Source organism: Hibiscus syriacus, unplaced genomic scaffold (assembly GCF_006381635.1).
Source record: "Hibiscus syriacus cultivar Baekdansim isolate YM2019G1 unplaced genomic scaffold, ASM638163v2 tig00116971_pilon, whole genome shotgun sequence".
Taxonomy (NCBI): Eukaryota; Viridiplantae; Streptophyta; class Magnoliopsida; order Malvales; family Malvaceae; genus Hibiscus; species Hibiscus syriacus.
Window position 1 is genome coordinate 6385571 of NW_024063495.1, and position 18416 is coordinate 6403986.

The 18416-nt window shown below is 34.6% G+C and overlaps 2 protein-coding genes and 1 pseudogene across 2 annotated transcripts; 1 reads left to right on the forward strand and 2 right to left on the reverse strand.

Annotated features, from left to right (window-relative positions):
- Positions 1 to 4235: 4235 nt before the first annotated feature.
- Positions 4236 to 7727, forward strand: LOC120191955 (annotated as a pseudogene).
- Positions 7728 to 11091: 3364 nt separating this feature from the next.
- Positions 11092 to 13603, reverse strand: LOC120191683. Its single transcript, XM_039194598.1, has 9 exons — positions 13526 to 13603; positions 13339 to 13401; positions 13151 to 13201; positions 12945 to 13003; positions 12772 to 12847; positions 12585 to 12686; positions 12248 to 12292; positions 12032 to 12135; positions 11092 to 11269 (listed from the first exon to the last, which is right to left on the reverse strand). Exons 4-9 carry the CDS (start codon positions 12998 to 13000, stop codon positions 11245 to 11247), a joined length of 408 nt encoding a protein of 135 aa, XP_039050529.1. The 5' UTR covers positions 13001 to 13003; positions 13151 to 13201; positions 13339 to 13401; positions 13526 to 13603; the 3' UTR covers positions 11092 to 11244.
- Positions 13531 to 16091, reverse strand: LOC120191682 (protein TPX2-like). Its single transcript, XM_039194597.1, has 8 exons — positions 15746 to 16091; positions 15399 to 15634; positions 15197 to 15292; positions 14785 to 14944; positions 14498 to 14594; positions 13974 to 14024; positions 13693 to 13782; positions 13531 to 13604 (listed from the first exon to the last, which is right to left on the reverse strand). Exons 2-7 carry the CDS (start codon positions 15586 to 15588, stop codon positions 13693 to 13695), a joined length of 684 nt encoding a protein of 227 aa, XP_039050528.1. The 5' UTR covers positions 15589 to 15634; positions 15746 to 16091; the 3' UTR covers positions 13531 to 13604.
- Positions 16092 to 18416: the final 2325 nt, after the last annotated feature.

Here is an 18416-nt window from a genome sequence, read left to right on the forward strand (position 1 = left end):
TTAGAAAAAAGTTTAAAATTTATAACTGAAAATGTTACGTACAAAATAATATTTTTAGTATATTCAATTTAAAATGTTATGTTATTAAAAAAATTTAATTACAACTAATTTTTATTATGTTAACAAATTGTATTTTAAAATTTCTTATTTTCATACGATGCTGTTATGTCTCGGAAGTGGTCGTAGACCGACAACGAGTTTCACGGATTAAAGTTTATCATAACTCAATTTCGTAACATTACTAGGATTCTCTACCAAGAAAACCCAGATGTGAGGACGAGTTTTTTTTACTGTTGAAGTAATGAAATTCGATTAGTTCATATCGAATTTTATATAAATTCATTATGAAAACAATATTTTTAATTTAATTTACTTCATTTCATTCGCAACGTCAAAATTTAAACTGCTTGTAAAACTCCACAAAATTCTACCACGAGCCAACAAACAATTAATAATACAGCCCATACAGCCTTGGTAAACCGAGGGCTTTCTAAAATTTTTAAATCTTTTGTCTGATTTAATTCCTTTGATTAGGTATTTCTGTCAATGTTTTATTGATAATTGGTATTCGCTTTGCTTTTGGAATGGCAAGGCCAGGTGTGTTGTTGATTTATTATATTTGTAATCTTTTAAAAGTTTATGTTAAACAAACGATAATCCGAATAATAGATCAGTAAATAATAATTAAAATAAGTAGATATTGTTATTAGATTGAACAAAATAAAATAAACACATAACTAAATTAAAGAATAAAATTATTTATTTGTATATAGAAATAGAATCAGATGAACAAAGTCAGATAAACAAAAGAAGATTTTTTATTGATGTATGTATAAACAGTTTCTTTAAAATAATTTGTCATTTCCTCGGTGCTTTGAGTAATGTTGGTCATTAGTCTCTTAGGATATGACAATAAGTAATCATAAGCACAACAATAGTAAATAGTCAAGCACAATCTTACTTTTGTCTATCACTAGAAAGAATGAATTTCGAAATAATTTTCTAAGCATTTTTTCTTTTCTCAAAGTTGTTTCTAAATTGTCTCAACCAGCGTTTATATAGTGGAGAGGAAAAAAATTGAAAGGTTAAAACCGTTTGATGAAGAGACTCGACCTTTGATGGAGAGAATTGTTAAAAATCTAATAGATATGATTAAAAGGATGCACCTTTGAACTTAAATTTAACAAGTCTATTCACCAAGTGACATGACTTATTATTATCATTATATTCACCAAATTACATAACTTATTATTATCATCAATATTACTAATTTATCCATTATTTTTTTAACATTCCCAATGAATAATTGATGATTCAAAAGATTAACTCATAATGATAGATTTGCATTTGATATTTACATATAGAATAGGTAGGCCCCCTTTAAACATTCCCTTTTAAAAATATGGTTTTATTCAACCAGCGTTTATATAGTGGAGAGGAAAAAAATTGAAAGGTTAAAACCGTTTGATGAAGACTCGACCTTTGATGGAGAGAATTGTTAAAAATCTAATAGATATGATTAAAAGGATGCACCTTTGAACTTAAATTTAACAAGTCTATTCACCAAGTGACATGACTTATTATTATCATTTATATTCACCAAATTACATAACTTATTATTATCATCAATATTACTAAATTTATCCATTATTTTTTTAACATTCCCAAATGAATAAGATTGATGATTCAAAAAGATTAACTCAATATAATGATAGATTTTGCATTTGATATTTACATATAGAATAGGTAGGCCCCCTTTAAACATTCCCTTTTAAAAATATGGTTATATTACTAGCTATCCAATAAACGCGATGTCCTTAAATTATCATATCATTTGTGTAAGCGATGACATATATTACTGAAAAGGCTTCAGTTCTCATGGTTTTATTCATATAGTCATGGATATCTTTTGGTTCTGCAATAGCTTAGAGAATTATATCTCAATAGTCTCCTTGAAGCGACTCCACTTCACTCTCACATAGATGATTTTTGTTGTTTGACTCATCGAAATACATAGTAATCATTAAAAAGCATTGGTTAACCTTTTTTTTTTTACATTTTAATCATTGTTTTCATCATAGGAATAAACTTGGGATAAAAACCTCACAATGACCTCACAAGGTTTTTGCAAGTAGATTGTCTCATAGAACCTAGATCTTGGGATCTCTAGTCAAATAGATTGAATTTTCCTTCATATTGTGCCTTAACAATTCATTGGGTTCTATTATATTCCTCTTAATATTTTATCAACTTTATCTCGATTTAACCCTTTCATTAGTAGATCTGCAATGTTATCTTATGATATTACAAAATCAATGAAGAGAACTCCAATGATATTGTGTCGACTACGTATGTGTCTTCACTTACCATCATTCATTACGTTTCGTGTTCTACCAATTGTTAATTGGTTATTATAATACATACATATTTTAGACCTACGCTTTGGTTATTTAAGAATATCCTTAAAAAATTGTAGCCATTTTGTCTCTTTTCCTATATTATCGATAAAAAACCAAAATTATGTTATCATAAATGACAAGATCAAACTATATAAAAATTGAATAAATTAAAAAGTACCACTTCTCCTATATTGAGAAGAGTATCATGAATCAATATTTGCTTCCACTTATAAAGTATGTTTATGAAACATGTTTGTTTTATACTTAAGGTATATTGAATGATAATCTTCGTTTTTGTGATTTGAATGATTAAATCTTTAATTTGATTTGTTTCCACTCAATATGCAGATTTAGGATCGTCTTTCGATTCGCGTCGGGGTCTAATGTGCACTCAAAATATTCGGGTTAACTGATGTGGCCGGGTATAGAATATTACGTTGTCGGTAATCAAAATTGGAAAACAAATAAGATTGATGATGTTTTTTTTTGCATAAGAAAAATTAATTTGGTGACTAAAATAGAAAAGAAGCAATAAGTTGATGACTATTAATATAATTTACCCTAAAAAATATGATGAAACTTATTAAAATTTAAGTGTGACTTATAATCTTTCTTAGTTATTGACAATGTATACATAACTACTTAAACTCAAGTATTCAAAAAAGAATAACATTATATTTTACTTTTTATACCCCAATAAGTTCAAATATTGTTTGAACTTAATTATCCTCAAAATAAAAATACATCTGGTTTGTAGTGCAAGCAATTAATATTGGAAAAAAAAAAACTAAAAAGATATTCGATGATATACCGTGAGGATAAATTACACCTATCATCATTTAATTATCTTTTCATTCATATTTTGATTATTAAAATCTAAAACTTTTTAATGCAATCATCCATCTTTTGAATTAGTCTTATTTTAGTCACTCTGTCGTTAAAATAATTGACGACATTATGACATGACAACTAATACCAAAACGACATTGTTTTGATCTAAATAAAAAATTATTCATTTTCTTTTCCCCTCATTCCTTCTTTATTCTTCTTCTTTATTCTCCTATTTTCTTTCCATTTCTCTTCTCAACCTGAACAAAATCATATTCAAGTCACCACAATGATTGTAGTTCTGACCACCACCAACCACTATCGTCGGAGGTCGATAACTCTAAAGAATTTCTCACTAAACGTGTCCTAACATTTTGAATGTGAATCTGATGTTCATTTAACTAAAAAACATCTTGAATTTTATAAATTTAACGTTATACCATCTTAACTCTCTAACCTTCAAAGATATGAACTATTTTTGGGTAATTAAACTTAGAAGACGTAACTCCCTAAAACATTATGTTCCAAGAGCACCATATAGAATAACAACATGACCCATAGTATATGAGTTAAAATGAACGTGATCAAATTCATATAATTCATCTGCTGAAAGGAGTCTCCATTGTTGGCAACCAACAAATGAAAGCAAGACGTATTCAATGATAAGCAATTTTTGGCCATTTCAAACTTAAAAAAATGATTTTTAATAAACAAAACACTCATACATAAAGAGCCACATTTCATTTTCTACATCAAAGAGCAACTCCTCACCATTCACCAATGTCCACCCAACAACGTTTCCCACATCAACGGACTACTATTGAGAAAACGAATTAATGGGTAAATTTAATTATTAAATTGAAAAATTTAAACTTGAGGGACCAAAATAGGATTGTGAAGAAAGTAGAGTAGTGAATTAAGTAATTTACCCATACCGTCATAATTTTCCACGTGGCATACTAGAAAGAGCGAAGGAAAAGAGAGTCAGAGTCCGAAATAGTAGCGCTGCGTAACTTGAAGAAATCGCGATTCGCCTCGCTTGGCTTCCGAATTCCTCGCCCTCACCTGAGTCAACCGAGTTATTGAACTGGGAAAAATCAGAAGGAATTTTAACCAGCAAGACAACAGCATTTTCAAAAGCGTTATTAATGGCGGAGCAAGCTGTTGAGCTTCGGTGCCAGCGAATCGGCTGCAACGCTACGTTCACAGAAGACGATAATCCTGAGGGTTCCTGCTGTTTCCACGATTCGGTATTTATACCCTCCTCTAATTACCCGTTTTCAGCCTATATTACACTTTTTTTTCTCATAGCCTGTGATGGAGATTTTAATTTCACTGGGTTACTTGTCGTATTGAGCAGCTAATTGTAATGCCCAAATCAAAAATTAGATATATATTATTCCTCTTGATAACTAGTACTTAGTTTTGAGATGCAACAATTTGAATCTTCCCCTCGGTTAGTATTTGAGATTAGATTTAAATTGGTTGAAATACTATAGAAACCCTAGAGACTGCTTTACCTTTTCTTAATCTGGCCTTTACTATGCTTTGAATTGTACCCAAATTTTCTTTTATTCAAATAAAATGGATTTTGGTTAATGGTTTATTAAGGTATAAATAGGAGGTGGTGATTTGGGTGTTGTCGAAATGGAGATATAAAGTTCAGTCTTTTTATTATTATTCTGGCCTTTGATTTATTTTGCTTGCATAGATTACCCTTGCAATATGATAGTTATACCATCTATTATCTTTACATTTTGAATTTAGTGTATTCTTAAAAAAACTAAAGTTAACCCTAGATTTGTTTAATTTAATATTTGCTTTTCCTCCCCATTTATGCTTAAAATCATGAGGGTTTCTGCTTATGATAGTTATACCTCCCTCCCTTGCAGTTTAAAAAATATATCTTGGATTTATGTGGTATGTTTTTTACAGTGATTATTATCAGCTTGTATTTATCCATTTCACCCCTTCCTGATATAAGGATTTCTTAACCATAGAGAATAATGACTTTGCAGTGCCTGTCACGATTAAGTATGGATTTCGGAATGTTATTACATCTTGTGAATCATTCTGATTTTTTTCCTTTTTTTTTGTCTTGCATGTTGGCTCGATTCCTTTGTATTGGTGAATTTATGCAAAAAGGGTGTAAGTATAAATTTATTAAAATAAATAATTTTTTTTCTTTTGAAATTATCTTTTCTACCATCAGTTTGAGCTAATACTGCAAACTTACATTCCTTTCCAGCCAATATTTCATGATGGAATGAAAGAATGGAGCTGTTGCAAAAAACGAAGTCATGATTTCAGCTTATTCCTAGAAATTCCTGGGTAAGTATTGCTCTTAATTCTTTTAGGTCTTGTACTATGATTTGTACTTCTTTTCTGAGTAGGTAATAATAATATGGAGAAGGATTGAATGTTTGGGATCCTCAATTCTATGGAGAAGGAAGTTATCTGCTCGATTAAATTTAATCATTCGTTTGCGTCTAGTCATTGTATGTTTTTTCCTAATGCAGATGTAAGACAGGTAAACACACAACGGAGAAGCCAGTGTTGAATAAGCCAGCTGCTACTAAGACGCTTCGAACTCCTACTCCTGTTGCAACTCTTTCAGCCAGTGCAACATCAAAAGAATCTTGCCCTAGGTGCTTTCAGGGTTTCTTTTGCTCTGATCATGGTATGGTCAAAGTTCTTTCTCATGCTGTTTTTCTCTAGATTATAAAAGAAATCATGTTATTAGCCATATTAAAAAACTAAAAAATGTTATTTAGGTCTCTTACAATGAATATTATCTTAAATAGGGCACAATGGCACATTATAATCTTAGCAGGGAAAATCTTAACATATCGTTTTATGGGCATTCCTTTACTTTGGTCAATGTATTTACATCATGCCTCAAGTGGGTTAAATGAAATTGTAAGAGCATCCATCACCCCCCCATACACACAAAAAACCCCCCCAAAAAAATCCAGTATTTATCTTGAGAAATTGGCACGGCTTTTAGTTATCTCATGAAATTAACTATTTTAGTTTCCCTTTCTACTTTATGATTATCTTCCAACAATTTTTTGAGTAAAACAAAACAATACATGCCAGAACAGGAAAATTATTGGAGTCTTTATGTCTGAACCATGGAGTCTTTCAGAAACCTGATTATTTTTAGTTGCTGGTTTCCAAGAAAAGCAAAAACGTTACTGGGCCATGTTGTTCAGCTTTGAGCTTTACATTTTGCAAGCAATAATATCCAGAATATTTTATGCGTCTTAGAAGTTGAAGTATTCGGAAACCTGGATATGATTAATGGTTGGTTTCTGAGTTCTTCAGTTTTGGGCTAAAAATATGTTGGCAGTCCCTACTGAATACAGTAATCCTTGTAGATTTGGTATTGGTGCAAACAAGTAAAATTGATTTCAATGTTAATGGAAAAACCATCTACATGATGACATGGATTTCTAAGTTCTGACAAAGCAAGAGTTGGAATCTAACAATAGAGACAGCTCAACATTTAGATTGTTTTTCATTAATATTGTTATCAAATTTACTTGTTTGCACCATATGATGATGAAATTACTTGGTTATATTATATAAATTAAATTGTACTTTTACTGTGGTATGCTGACTGCTTAGGAACTTCAAACTAAGTTTCTGAGGTTTATATTTTGCAAGCGCCAAGTGTAATATTCAAATATTATGTGCATCTTAGAATTTGCAATCATCAGTTATTTCTTAATAGTAGATAAAAGTGGTGATCTTGTTCTAATATGTTGCTATACTATCATATATAGAGCTGAAGTTGTCTATCTCGTAGGTTCACAACCCAAAGCACAGAACCCCAGGCCGGTTGCACCTGCAAACAGCAGTGCAGATGTCAAGGAGTCTTCTCCACTCAAGAAGATAGTTGACATAAACCATCCTCAGACATGCAAAAATAAAGGATGTGGTAAAGTTTTCAAAGAAATTGATAACCATGAGACTGCATGTAGTTACCATCCCGGACCTGCTGTTTTCCATGATCGAGTGAGAGGGGTATGCTATATAATCCGTTTTTATGATTAAATGCTGCAATTTAATAAATATTTTAAATATTGTTTGCTATCCTTTTCTATTCTTACCCTACGTCATTCATTCTTTTTTCTTTGCAGTGGAAGTGCTGCGACATGTATGTAAAGGAATTTGATGAGTTTATGACCATTCCCACCATGCAAGAAGGGATGGCATGACGCAGATCCAGTGCCTTAGCCCTTAGGCCATAAGCATGAGGAGTACTAAGTTCTTGTCATCTTAAAGAGGTTTCTTTTTTCTTTTCCTTTGTTTCCTTATATTTTTTAAGGCACTCTCCGATTACTTACAGCAACTGTAATCTAGGATATGCATTGTCTGTGTTGGAAATGTTCTTTTTGCACTCATCTCTCAACTAAAACGTTTGAGACTCTACAGTGGTTAATTGTTTTATATGAACATGGTATTCGAAATGTGAAATTGGATTGTTCATGTCAACCACCTGATATTCAAAGAGTTTCCAAAGGGTTGAAGATTTTGTGCATCAGTTTGAGAAATTTGTTTTGATACATCTATTTTCGTCGGCAAATTGTCTTTGAGAATGTTTAAACTCAGGACATATATATATACACACACACACACACACACAGAGAAAAGGGATCTACTTGCATTTTGACAATTTGATCATTGCATTTTTTCTCTATTTATATAGATTATGCGTGTCAATTTTTACACTCATCCTTAACTTTTGTAATTGTTTGCTAGTTGGTGGCTACAGTTTCCCTTACCGTTGCACTTAACATTTACCTTCCCCTAACAAAGGAACCTTGTCCTCAAGGTTGCCCTGCCCTATATTGTTGTTCTCGAGCATGAGTGGGAGAAGAGTGATCTGCTGAAGTGGATGACCCTTGAAAATTCACTACCAACCTTTGAAAAGTTTTGAGAGTTCCAGCATGTACCCCACTGACCGAGTCATGAAACTCCCTGAGTAGCAGCTGGTTCCCCAGGAATAATATTTCTTCCTTGAACCAGTATCAACCCATTGTTGTCGCTAAAATTTTGATAATCATTTGTCCCTTTGTTGAATCTGCTCTCGAATCTTTCTCATCTCTATATCCTACTTGCTTTGCATGTCTTCAAGTATCCCAAACACAGTTATAAAGGATGCCATTAACGCAACATTACCTTCTTGTGACAAAGCATCGACCATCGCATTTAATTTTCTTGACTTGCGTACATCTCCCCCCTATGATAGGTTGATGCCCCCTATTTATCCGTGCACTAAACGTCTGGTTTTAATATGCGAGTGATTGGTTTTCATGCGTCAAAACTGCCCCTATTTTTGCACCTGAAGCATCAGTCTCTACCATGAACACTGTCAAAGCGGGGTAGCCTTGATACTAGAGTAAAACAAAGACAACTTCAGTTGATCATAAGCCTTTTAGGCTGCGTTCCATTTAAAGGACTGCCTTTTTCTAAGGAGGTCAATTAATGGTACAGCCACATTAGCATACCCTTCAATAAATCTCTGGTAGTAGCCGGCAGTGCCCAAGAGTCCCCGAATATCCTTTACTGAAGTTGGTACTGGCCAATACTGTATAGCTTTTATATCGTTTCGATCCACTTTTAGGCCTAGACTTGTTACTATATGGCTTAAGTATTATACTTTCGAAACTTTTAGCTACAACTTTGTATCCTTTAGCACTTGCAGAACAACTTAAATGTTCTTCACATGCTTGTGCTAGTCCTTACTGAACATCACGATGTCCTCCAAAAAATTAAAACAAATTTTCACAGGACTGGATAGAAATTTTCGTCCGTCATTGACTGAAACGTTAATGGTGCGTTGGTAAACCCGAATGGAATTATGACCAACTCATAATGCCCTTCATATGTGCGAGAGGTTGTCTTTGGTAAATCCGCTAATAGAACCTGATATGATGATAACCTACCAAGAGATCACAAGATTCAAACCTTAGAAAAATAATTTGCTGCTCTAAGTTCATCAAACAATTCATCTATCATCAGGATAGGGAACTTATCTTTAACGATAGTTGCGTTTAAGTGTTTTGTAGTCTATGCAGAACCTCTATGTGCCGTCCTTTTTTTACTAGCAAGACCGCTGAGGAAAAAGGGTTGTTGCTCCTTTGAATTAAACATCCTTCCAACATTTGCTTTACCCGTCGCTCGATCTCACCCTGCTGAAAATTTGGATACCGATAAGGTTTCACATTGACCGGTGGTTTTCCTGGTTCCAAGTAAACAGCATGACCAATCTCCCTGATAGGAGGCAAAGCCTTGGCGCAGCAAACCCCTCCCCCCCGGACTCTTTTAGCAACTGAAGTATTTCTTCTCGATCTTCCTCGACTACAAACTCAAACTTAGGTTGTATTTGTAATCGATAGAAACCTGCAATGGCATCGGTGTCAATCATTTGTAGTCCATTGTAACTCAAATGTCAAATTGGAGAAGTCCATTGTAACTACTGCTCCTAGGGCGGCCATCTAAGCTACTCCTAAAATTAATTCAGTTTCTTCTAATGACATGACATAAAAATTAAATGAAGCTAATGGCTGCTCCCCTAAACTCTTTTATAAAGCTCATCAGTTGCCAACCTTCTACACCAAATCTATTACCTCACCATTTGTCATTCTTGCTCACTCATCATCATTTATAAAAAAAATAGTTGAGGTTCCTTGCATTTATACCTCGGTACTAATGGGGCCTCACAGTAGTAGCACACGTCTTTGTCGGGTCTAACTTGTGCTTCAGCAGCAGATATTCGATAAGGAGCAAGGGGATTAGCTTGTTGCGTCTAACTTTTGCTTCAGCAGCGGATGTGGCAACTGACATCACAATAGTAGCACTGTCCTTTGTTGCATTTAGGCCTGATAACCCCTTTGGTTCGTTAGCAAAGTGTGCGGGGCATGTCAGTTTTTACCTCATTTAATTTCTTCTCGTGGAAACCGACTTGGGCGAGAACTTCATGCATAGAAGTGGGTTGTTGGGCCAATACCTCATTCTCAATGTCCAATCGAAGCCCAGACATAAAACATTGTGTTAAAAAATCTACGACTTCCACGCTTGATTAAACATGTTCACGCCCTAATCCTTGAATCCTTTGGCTTATGAACGAGTAATGGAACCCTTAGGTAGCTTTATTGATGCGTACAAGGTTCCATGAGTTTCTTTATCAGCCGTACTCGCATCACATGACACAAGAAGAGAAGTAATTTTCTGGAGAAAAAAAGAAGAAACATCCTTTATTTAAATATTTTTGAATATACAATGAATGTGGTGGTTGCCTTTCATCCCTATATGATTCCTGTGAATCTAAACTCTCCCCTTTGATTTTTGCAGATGCTCTCTTTCTAAATCTCGGCTACCTATTTGCATCAAAGAGGAATTCTAAAAATTTAACTCTCAATATTTCAATATTCTATCAATTTAACCCCTCTTCCTTTCTATTCTTCTCCCTCACCATCTTCACCCTTCCACTATTCCTCCATTAATAAACACCATCTTACTCTATTTACATATTTATTATTTTGATTAGAACTATTATCAAGTGTATGACTTTACTTTTAATTAATGCTAAAGTTTCATTCGACTGATTACAGGAAATATTTTAAACATTTTATCAATTAAATTTGGCTCAACTTGATGGGGATATTTTAGCATGCCTAGTGTGTAAAGATGTTTCCATAAAGAGTGGAGGACCAGCTTTACTAGTTTCCTCAAATTTAACATTTAGACACGTATACAGCTTTCATGATGAACATTTCATGCTCCTTTTCTCCTTTTCTGGAAATCATGAAAAAAGCTAACACAAATCTCACGACTGCTGTACATTGCTATATCTTCCAAAAGTCTTTATTTTCTTATCAAGGAATAGAATAAATACAATTCAATTATTTATGTACAAGTATCCACTGTTGTCAACAAAAACATGCTTGCTGTTTTGCCCGCTTTCGAAGCGTGAGAAGAAGGTGACAACCGAAACTGCTGAGGGACTTCAGACTACATCAAGTCTCAACCTCCTGTGACAAAAAAAAAAAAGAGTAAATGAAGATAATATGATTCGTGTTCTTAAATGCCATATTCAATAGATCATTCATTTATCCTCTATATGCATCAAAATGTGAGTACATATATAAATACATATCTATAAACTTGTCAAAGATATGCAATGTAAATACTAGCTGAAATATATATGTTAATGAGTGATGAATAGAGAGATGATTTGGTTTCAACCATAAATCAGAAAACATGGCCTAATGGCCTAATTCAAGACTATCTTGTTCATTTCAAACACTCTACCCTTCCCCAAAACCACAAGAAAAGTGCTTCAGTTGCAGAAACCAAAAAATGGCAGCCTGGTCAGATTAGAATGTCTTGGGCTAAGTAAGTCATCAAATGTTCATATGGATTTAATTATTGAATTTCCGATGATAAGAAATAGTCATCAATCGTCAAGACACTGCAGAGCCCATAATCCAGATATCTGACCTGTTTCACATGTGAAAATCTTTAGATGCAAGAGAATTCTAAAACTAAAAACAGAACTGTTTTTGTCAACAGGCTAGTTTGTGTTTAATTATTGATCCATCAAGCTAAATTACAAACAACGGCATAAATTTAACTAGCACAGCCTTTAATCTCGGAAAAAGTAGCAAAAGCTGTTGAGGCCAAGATGTTATAGCAAAAAAGGAAGAAAAACAAATTGATAGATCGAAGTTACTGACAAAAGTAGGGAGGAAAAAAACGAGCATCTCAAATCCTACAGGGTAAATAGGCTATACCTACTAATGTTATCTTGTCGCCCTTTTCCAATATTCTTTTCTCTTCTACACTGGTACTGCATTTGTCCATTCTTCTGCAAATGTTCTTTGACCACTTTCACGGTCTACAAATTCCACATTTTATATTCAATGTTAATGCAAGGATCAGGAGGAAGATGTGTCAAATTACTTCAATTCTGTGAACTAGTGGGTGAATATAATCATCATTCAATGTACCTGATGCTGCAGAAGCAGAGTACCTGGCTCATTTTCTTTCAATCCCTTAATTCAACAAGTGGAAGAACTTAATAAGAATATAATTCATTGACATGTTTTAGCTTCCGAAAAATAAAAAATTTGATGGAACCGACTTCAGAAATAGCCATTTTTTCTTTGGACATTTCAGAAGATGGTGAGAGGTGGATATGCATGCAAGCGAGCAGCAAAATATTATCAAACCCAAATCAAGAGCAGATTAAGGATGATTAAGGTGTGGATATTCCAAAAACATTTTAGATGGTTCATTTCAGGCTAAAGGTTGCTGAATAAATATTGGAAAAAGTAAGATGTATACCTTATTTAATAGCTCCTTTGCTGGTTCATTTGGAAGCCTCGTTGTGGCTGTTTTTTGGTTCATATTCTGAAGGACACCATTTGCACCTTTACTAGAAGTTACCTGAAAAGCCAATAAAGTGTTTCTGCATTCAATAATTACTTTTAATAAAATATCTGTAGAACAAGAATTGGTACATCCGAACAACCTTCTTATCAGGAGAACAAGCTTTAGATTTGTTAACAGCTTCATGTTTCTCCTCTAATGAATTGATAGACTTGAAGCTTTGCAAACAAAGGAAAAGAACATCAAGAGATTGAAGGAAAACAAAAGCTTCAAAGAGAAAAAACTGAGTCAAGCTAAAAGTCAAAGTAATATTACCTTCTGAGGCCTGTGTTTTCATTTCTTGAAGTTGACACATACATAGCTACTTTCATTGCCTGCAAAGAGGATTGTTAACTCTTAAGTCCCAAAAATTATAAAAAGTACTGAGTACTGACATGTAGAACCCAAATTGGGTTAAAACTTGAGAGAACACTTAAAAATAATACGAGAGCAGTATATAAATAAAATTATAAATAACCCACCGTATTATATGCATGCTGCTTGGCTCTCTCAGATGTCCTTAGATGAAACACCTAAAACAATGAAAAAAAAGTACATTCTATGTCACAAAATTATCCAGAAAAGGGTCATGCAGGATTTCTCAATAAAATGCCAATAAAGGCAACCATAAGAGGAGACAAAATAGTAAGTTCCTTTGGCTATCAAATACCTGAAACTCCGGTGGCTGAGGCAGGCTTTTCTTGGGAAGGGGAAATGAAGGTGCCTCAAGAATCTATCAAGTCCAAATAAAATATTGAGACTACACATTCAACATCAAAGATCCTAGAAACTTCTCCAAAAAATTATGTTCCAGAAAATTTCAAGTAAAATATTTTTTTAGATCTAAAAGTACTAACTTTTTTGTTTAAGGGGAGTGCTTTAAACAAATGAACATTTGATTTTGCATTTCCATCTGACTCTGCCTTATCTTTAGACCTGAAATTATCACCATTTGGTTATCAGCTTTTATGCAAAGTAAAAAAAAAAAAAAATCTCGGGGTGAATGATAGGAAATCAATTGCACCTATGTCTCTGAGCCCTTCTTGCTGTTTGTAGCTCTGGTTCTCTTGGTTGTGACTTTAGGTTTAATATGAATATTATCAAGAGATTGGACCTGGACAACAAACTCAGAGAGTTTAGAAAACTGATAATGTTAACTCAATCGTTATTACAGATTTATTGTCCCTGCAAACACATACACATGGTGATGGCATGTTTAAATAATCCCCGGGTAGTTAGCAAAAAAAGAAAAATACAATTGACATTAGTCTAACAAAAAAACACTTTCTTAATTCAACAACTTACTGTTTTCAGTTTCTTGTGCACAAACTTAGATTGATGCTTCAAATGTGCAGCCTGCTTTGCAAAAAATATAATTATTGAACATCCTCTTAGACCAAAATCCAATGGTTAGCAAACAAATTTCAGCTATATATGCAGTTTCAAATAAAATAAAAAACAATAGTGAAGTAACATGTAACACTAACAAAAAACCAAAGCAGAAACAAAGCTATATGTCATGATACATACAACTAAGAAGGAGGGGGACAACAATATCATCAACCAAATTACAGCTTGGGTTACAATATACTCTTGGCCATAACATATTCAAAGTGTATATTGCTTTCTTAGAATCCCTATCACTTAAAATCTGACCAGGCAGATTATTTCCATTTTCAACATCACATGGAAAATTATAGGAGGTAAACTCTAACATTCTCACAAGTGAATCATAATGATTGGTCTGGTTCCATAAACACAGACCATTTGAACCACAATACAGGTAAACAAGGTCCAATCTTATATGAGATAAACATAAGTGACAGCACCTTGCATAAGTAACCTTCTTCCAGCTTTTGTCTTTTGGTAGCATCATCTTCATTGCAGGAAGGACTCTTATTGAATCTGTCAGCAGGCTTTTGTAAGCTGTGTAGTAAAGGAACCAAGTTAAAACCTTTTAATTTATCATGACTACAATAGAGATTTTTTTTTTGGGTTGAAAATAACTACAATAGAGAATTAAACCTTGAATTTGAGGCCAAAATTCAAATTAAAGAAGATTTCTAACAACCAATGTCAGAGCATATAATGGTATCCAATAATAATAGAGTAATACCTTTTCTGAAATTGATTGGAAAGAACCATTCGAGATTGATTTTGCTTCGCCAAGTAACTTGCTGTAGGTTTCATCAACGTTGAACTCCTAGATAGAGATGCCTTGACCAGAGAATCAATTTTGGCCCCCAGATTACCTTCGTGGCACGGATCACATGCTTCTGATCCACAAATAAAACGAGGGATGGAAGAATATTAGTACATTGCATTTCTAGGCTCTCTTTTATTTATCATTGATTTTTTGGCAGATTATTAAAAAAGATCTTTTCTTCAAAAAGAAACCATATTAATAATCTCTACAAATTGACTCTGCAAAATCAAACAAAAGTTGCAAAGAAAAGCACCAATTATAAACTACCATCCTAATTAAACAAAAAACAGAAGAAGAAAAAATCATGAATACAGGAATATACCTCCATTATATTCATCACATTCTGTTGAGCAATTGTCATATTCTCCATCCTCATTTATATCACATTCACATCTCCATTTCAACTTTATTACCAAAGCTGAAAATTAAAACATATTAAAAGATTATCAGAAGAGTTACCAATAAAAACGATGTGATAGCGTAATGATTCGATCATAAAAAACAAAACACAAGAAAAGGCTTACGCGAAGACGGATAGCTTCCAGCTGATTCAAACCAGAGTTCGGCTTCTTTAACCTCCCAGTCAGTTTCTGGGCAACTGAAATCATAGCATTGCGGTGCATCAAACTCGTACTCGATATCAAAAAACTGTCCAACCTCAATCGATTCTTCGATGGAATAAAATTGCTCCTCTTCAGCGATTTCAGCAACCATTCTTTTTCTTTTCTGTGTGTGTGTGTGTGTTTCACCCAAATCTTCTCTGCAAAACCACGGAATTTAAGACACCCACAATTAATGGACAAATAAGAAAAAAGGAATACCCACAATTCAAACATTTCTTTTCATTTTTATTCGTGCAATATTTTCTTACATAATCTCGATATACTTTTATTTCCTTTAAAACCGGAGCTCGTTGATTTGTTTGTTTCCCAATAACCAACAAAGAAGAAATCGTCGTGAAATTGCGAAACCACTCTCTCTCTCTCTCTATCCGTCGAACTTGTTCCAAAAATTGAGAGAGAGAGCTGTTAAACTTTCAAAAATCCATTGGATTTGGCCTTTCCCCCTTCTGTGTCTAAAGTGAGAGCAAACTAGGAAGCAAGGAAAAGGAAAGAAGAGAAAGAAATGAACTGGATTGATGAATTGAATGGGTGAAACCATAATTTTGTAAGTGGAGGGAAGGGGTTGTTAGTTGGTACAATACAAAATTGCTTCGTAGTATAGAAGGGAACGGCGAGAGAACCGGCAGATGAACGAAAGAAAGCATGGAATGCGAGAAAAGTCAATAAGGCAAAATCAAACCGATGTCCATTTTATAGAAAAGCCAACGAAGCAAACAACCAAGGATAATTTATCCAAAACAAAAAGGATAGTGTTATATATTAAAATAAAATAAATAAAAGAAATGATTTATTCTAAGAACGGGCCAACTTAGCTAAAGTAATCCAGGATGGTGCTTCAGGCTCCTTAAGGTGGCCCAGGGTGTGCTGGTGGCGCCCAAGGTGGCCCACCATGGTACAAACATCATCTTGGCTGATCGACTTGTACTTGACCTCGATCGCGGACTGGCGATCCATGACATTCTCCCCTATTGGATCTAGAAACGTCCTCATCGTGTGACTAGAGTGGTACTGATCTATCTACCTCTTGAATTGTCAAATGCCATCTGCTTGTTGCGTCCCTCCATATAAACCGCTTGCCTCAACTCATGTTGCCAAATAACATCACAACCCCTGGCGTCATTGCATACAAAATGCATTAGCCATCCTTTTTCCATTGAGTCCGATGACTCTTTCTACAATGGCCTTTCTTCCATGAAGTTCAGTGCTCCTTCTACCTTGCCAGTTGGTGGTAGATTTGTGGGTTCTATGCCCCACACTGGCTTGGGTTCATTCAATCCTTCTTTGGTTGTGTCCCCAATGGTAGCCTTGGAAATGATGTTCATATACTTCGAAACATCTTCGACAAGCTAAATGGTTGCGAGCGTCTTGGTCTCTTTTCCTTATCTCAAACCAATGGCACATCAATTTACCGTTTTTGGATCCAAGATACACATGACATTTTGGGACGAAATGAAAAGAACATCAATGTGGTCAAGGAAACTTAAACCAATGACGTAATAAAATCATCCAGATATATTACATTGAAGTATTCGTTGGCGTTCCAACCACCAATCTCTAACTCTACCTTACGCACCACTCCAACTATTGGAACTCCCTCGGAATTAACAGTCTTGATCACACCTTTCACTGGCTTAACTTTGAGACCAATATTATCGATAACTTTCTTGGACATGAACAGGCAAGTTGCCTCAGTGTCCACTAGAGCACTCTTCAATTGTCCCACAGCGCTGATGTTTCCATACATCAACTCTTTCTGCTTTTGGCATCCATTCGCCTTGACAAAACTCTTTACCATGGTACCAAGCCCCACAGCCTCATCGATCGTAGGCTCGTCTTCCTTCTTGGGCAATTCGACTTGGTCTGAGCTATTTTATAACTCTCATGAACCCTTGCCTTGGTGGCTATTCGGTTGTTTCATCTTTCTTGTTGACTAGACGATATTGATCCTCGCAATTATGTCAAGTTTGTTTTCTCTTTCCTTAAATCGTCATCTTTATCGATGATGGCCATCAATTTGGCCTTCTTGGGCCAATCATTTACCACGTGCTCACCATTACAAAGATAACATTTGAATGGTTTGTCCTTCTTCTTCCACCATGGCCTTCTTTGCTTGTAAGTCCTTTTCTTTGATGACTTCTCATCGTCACTTGAAGACTTCTCGAATCCCTCCTTGGACAGCACATCACAGTCTCTCCCACCCTTACATTTAAATTTAGGCTTTGGTATGGAAGACTTGGTATTCTTGACTTTTAATTCTGATATGGATTTAGCCACGACCAGTGCTTTGGAGAGTTCTTGGATTCCTCTACTTTGTATCTCCATTTTGGCCCATCGTTGAAGTCCATCCATAAAAGCAAATTAGCCCTAATCTTCACTCATGTTTGGGATTTGGAGTTTGAGCTCGGTGAATTGTTTGACATACTCATGGGTTGAACGGTCAAGTTTAAGTTGTCACAACTTTGCTCGTGCCTCATGTTAAGTGTTCTTCGGGTAAAATTATTCTTTGAATTCGATTTGGAATTCTTTCCACGTCTTAATGGAAAGCTCCTTACTCTCTTCCTCATAACATATATGTTACCACCATAGAAGAGCGACATCAGTCAAATAAATAAAAGAAATATTTACCTTCTCGGTATCATCAATGATATCCATGGCTCGAAAGTACTAATTCATTCTCCAAATGGAGTTCTTTACATCTTGGGCAACCCTTATCCCCTTGAACTTATTCGGTCTAGGGATATCAATATGGGGTTTAGACGCCCTACCCCAGCTAGCACTATGTGCTTCACTGAGGCCTAGTAAATGAGTGGCTCGTTCTTGAGCTCTTTCACTTCCTCCACCATCTCAACTTTCATAGTGATTGTTTGCTTCCTCATGTGTTCTTTCATCTCTTCCTTCAAATCCATCATCGCAGCTTCA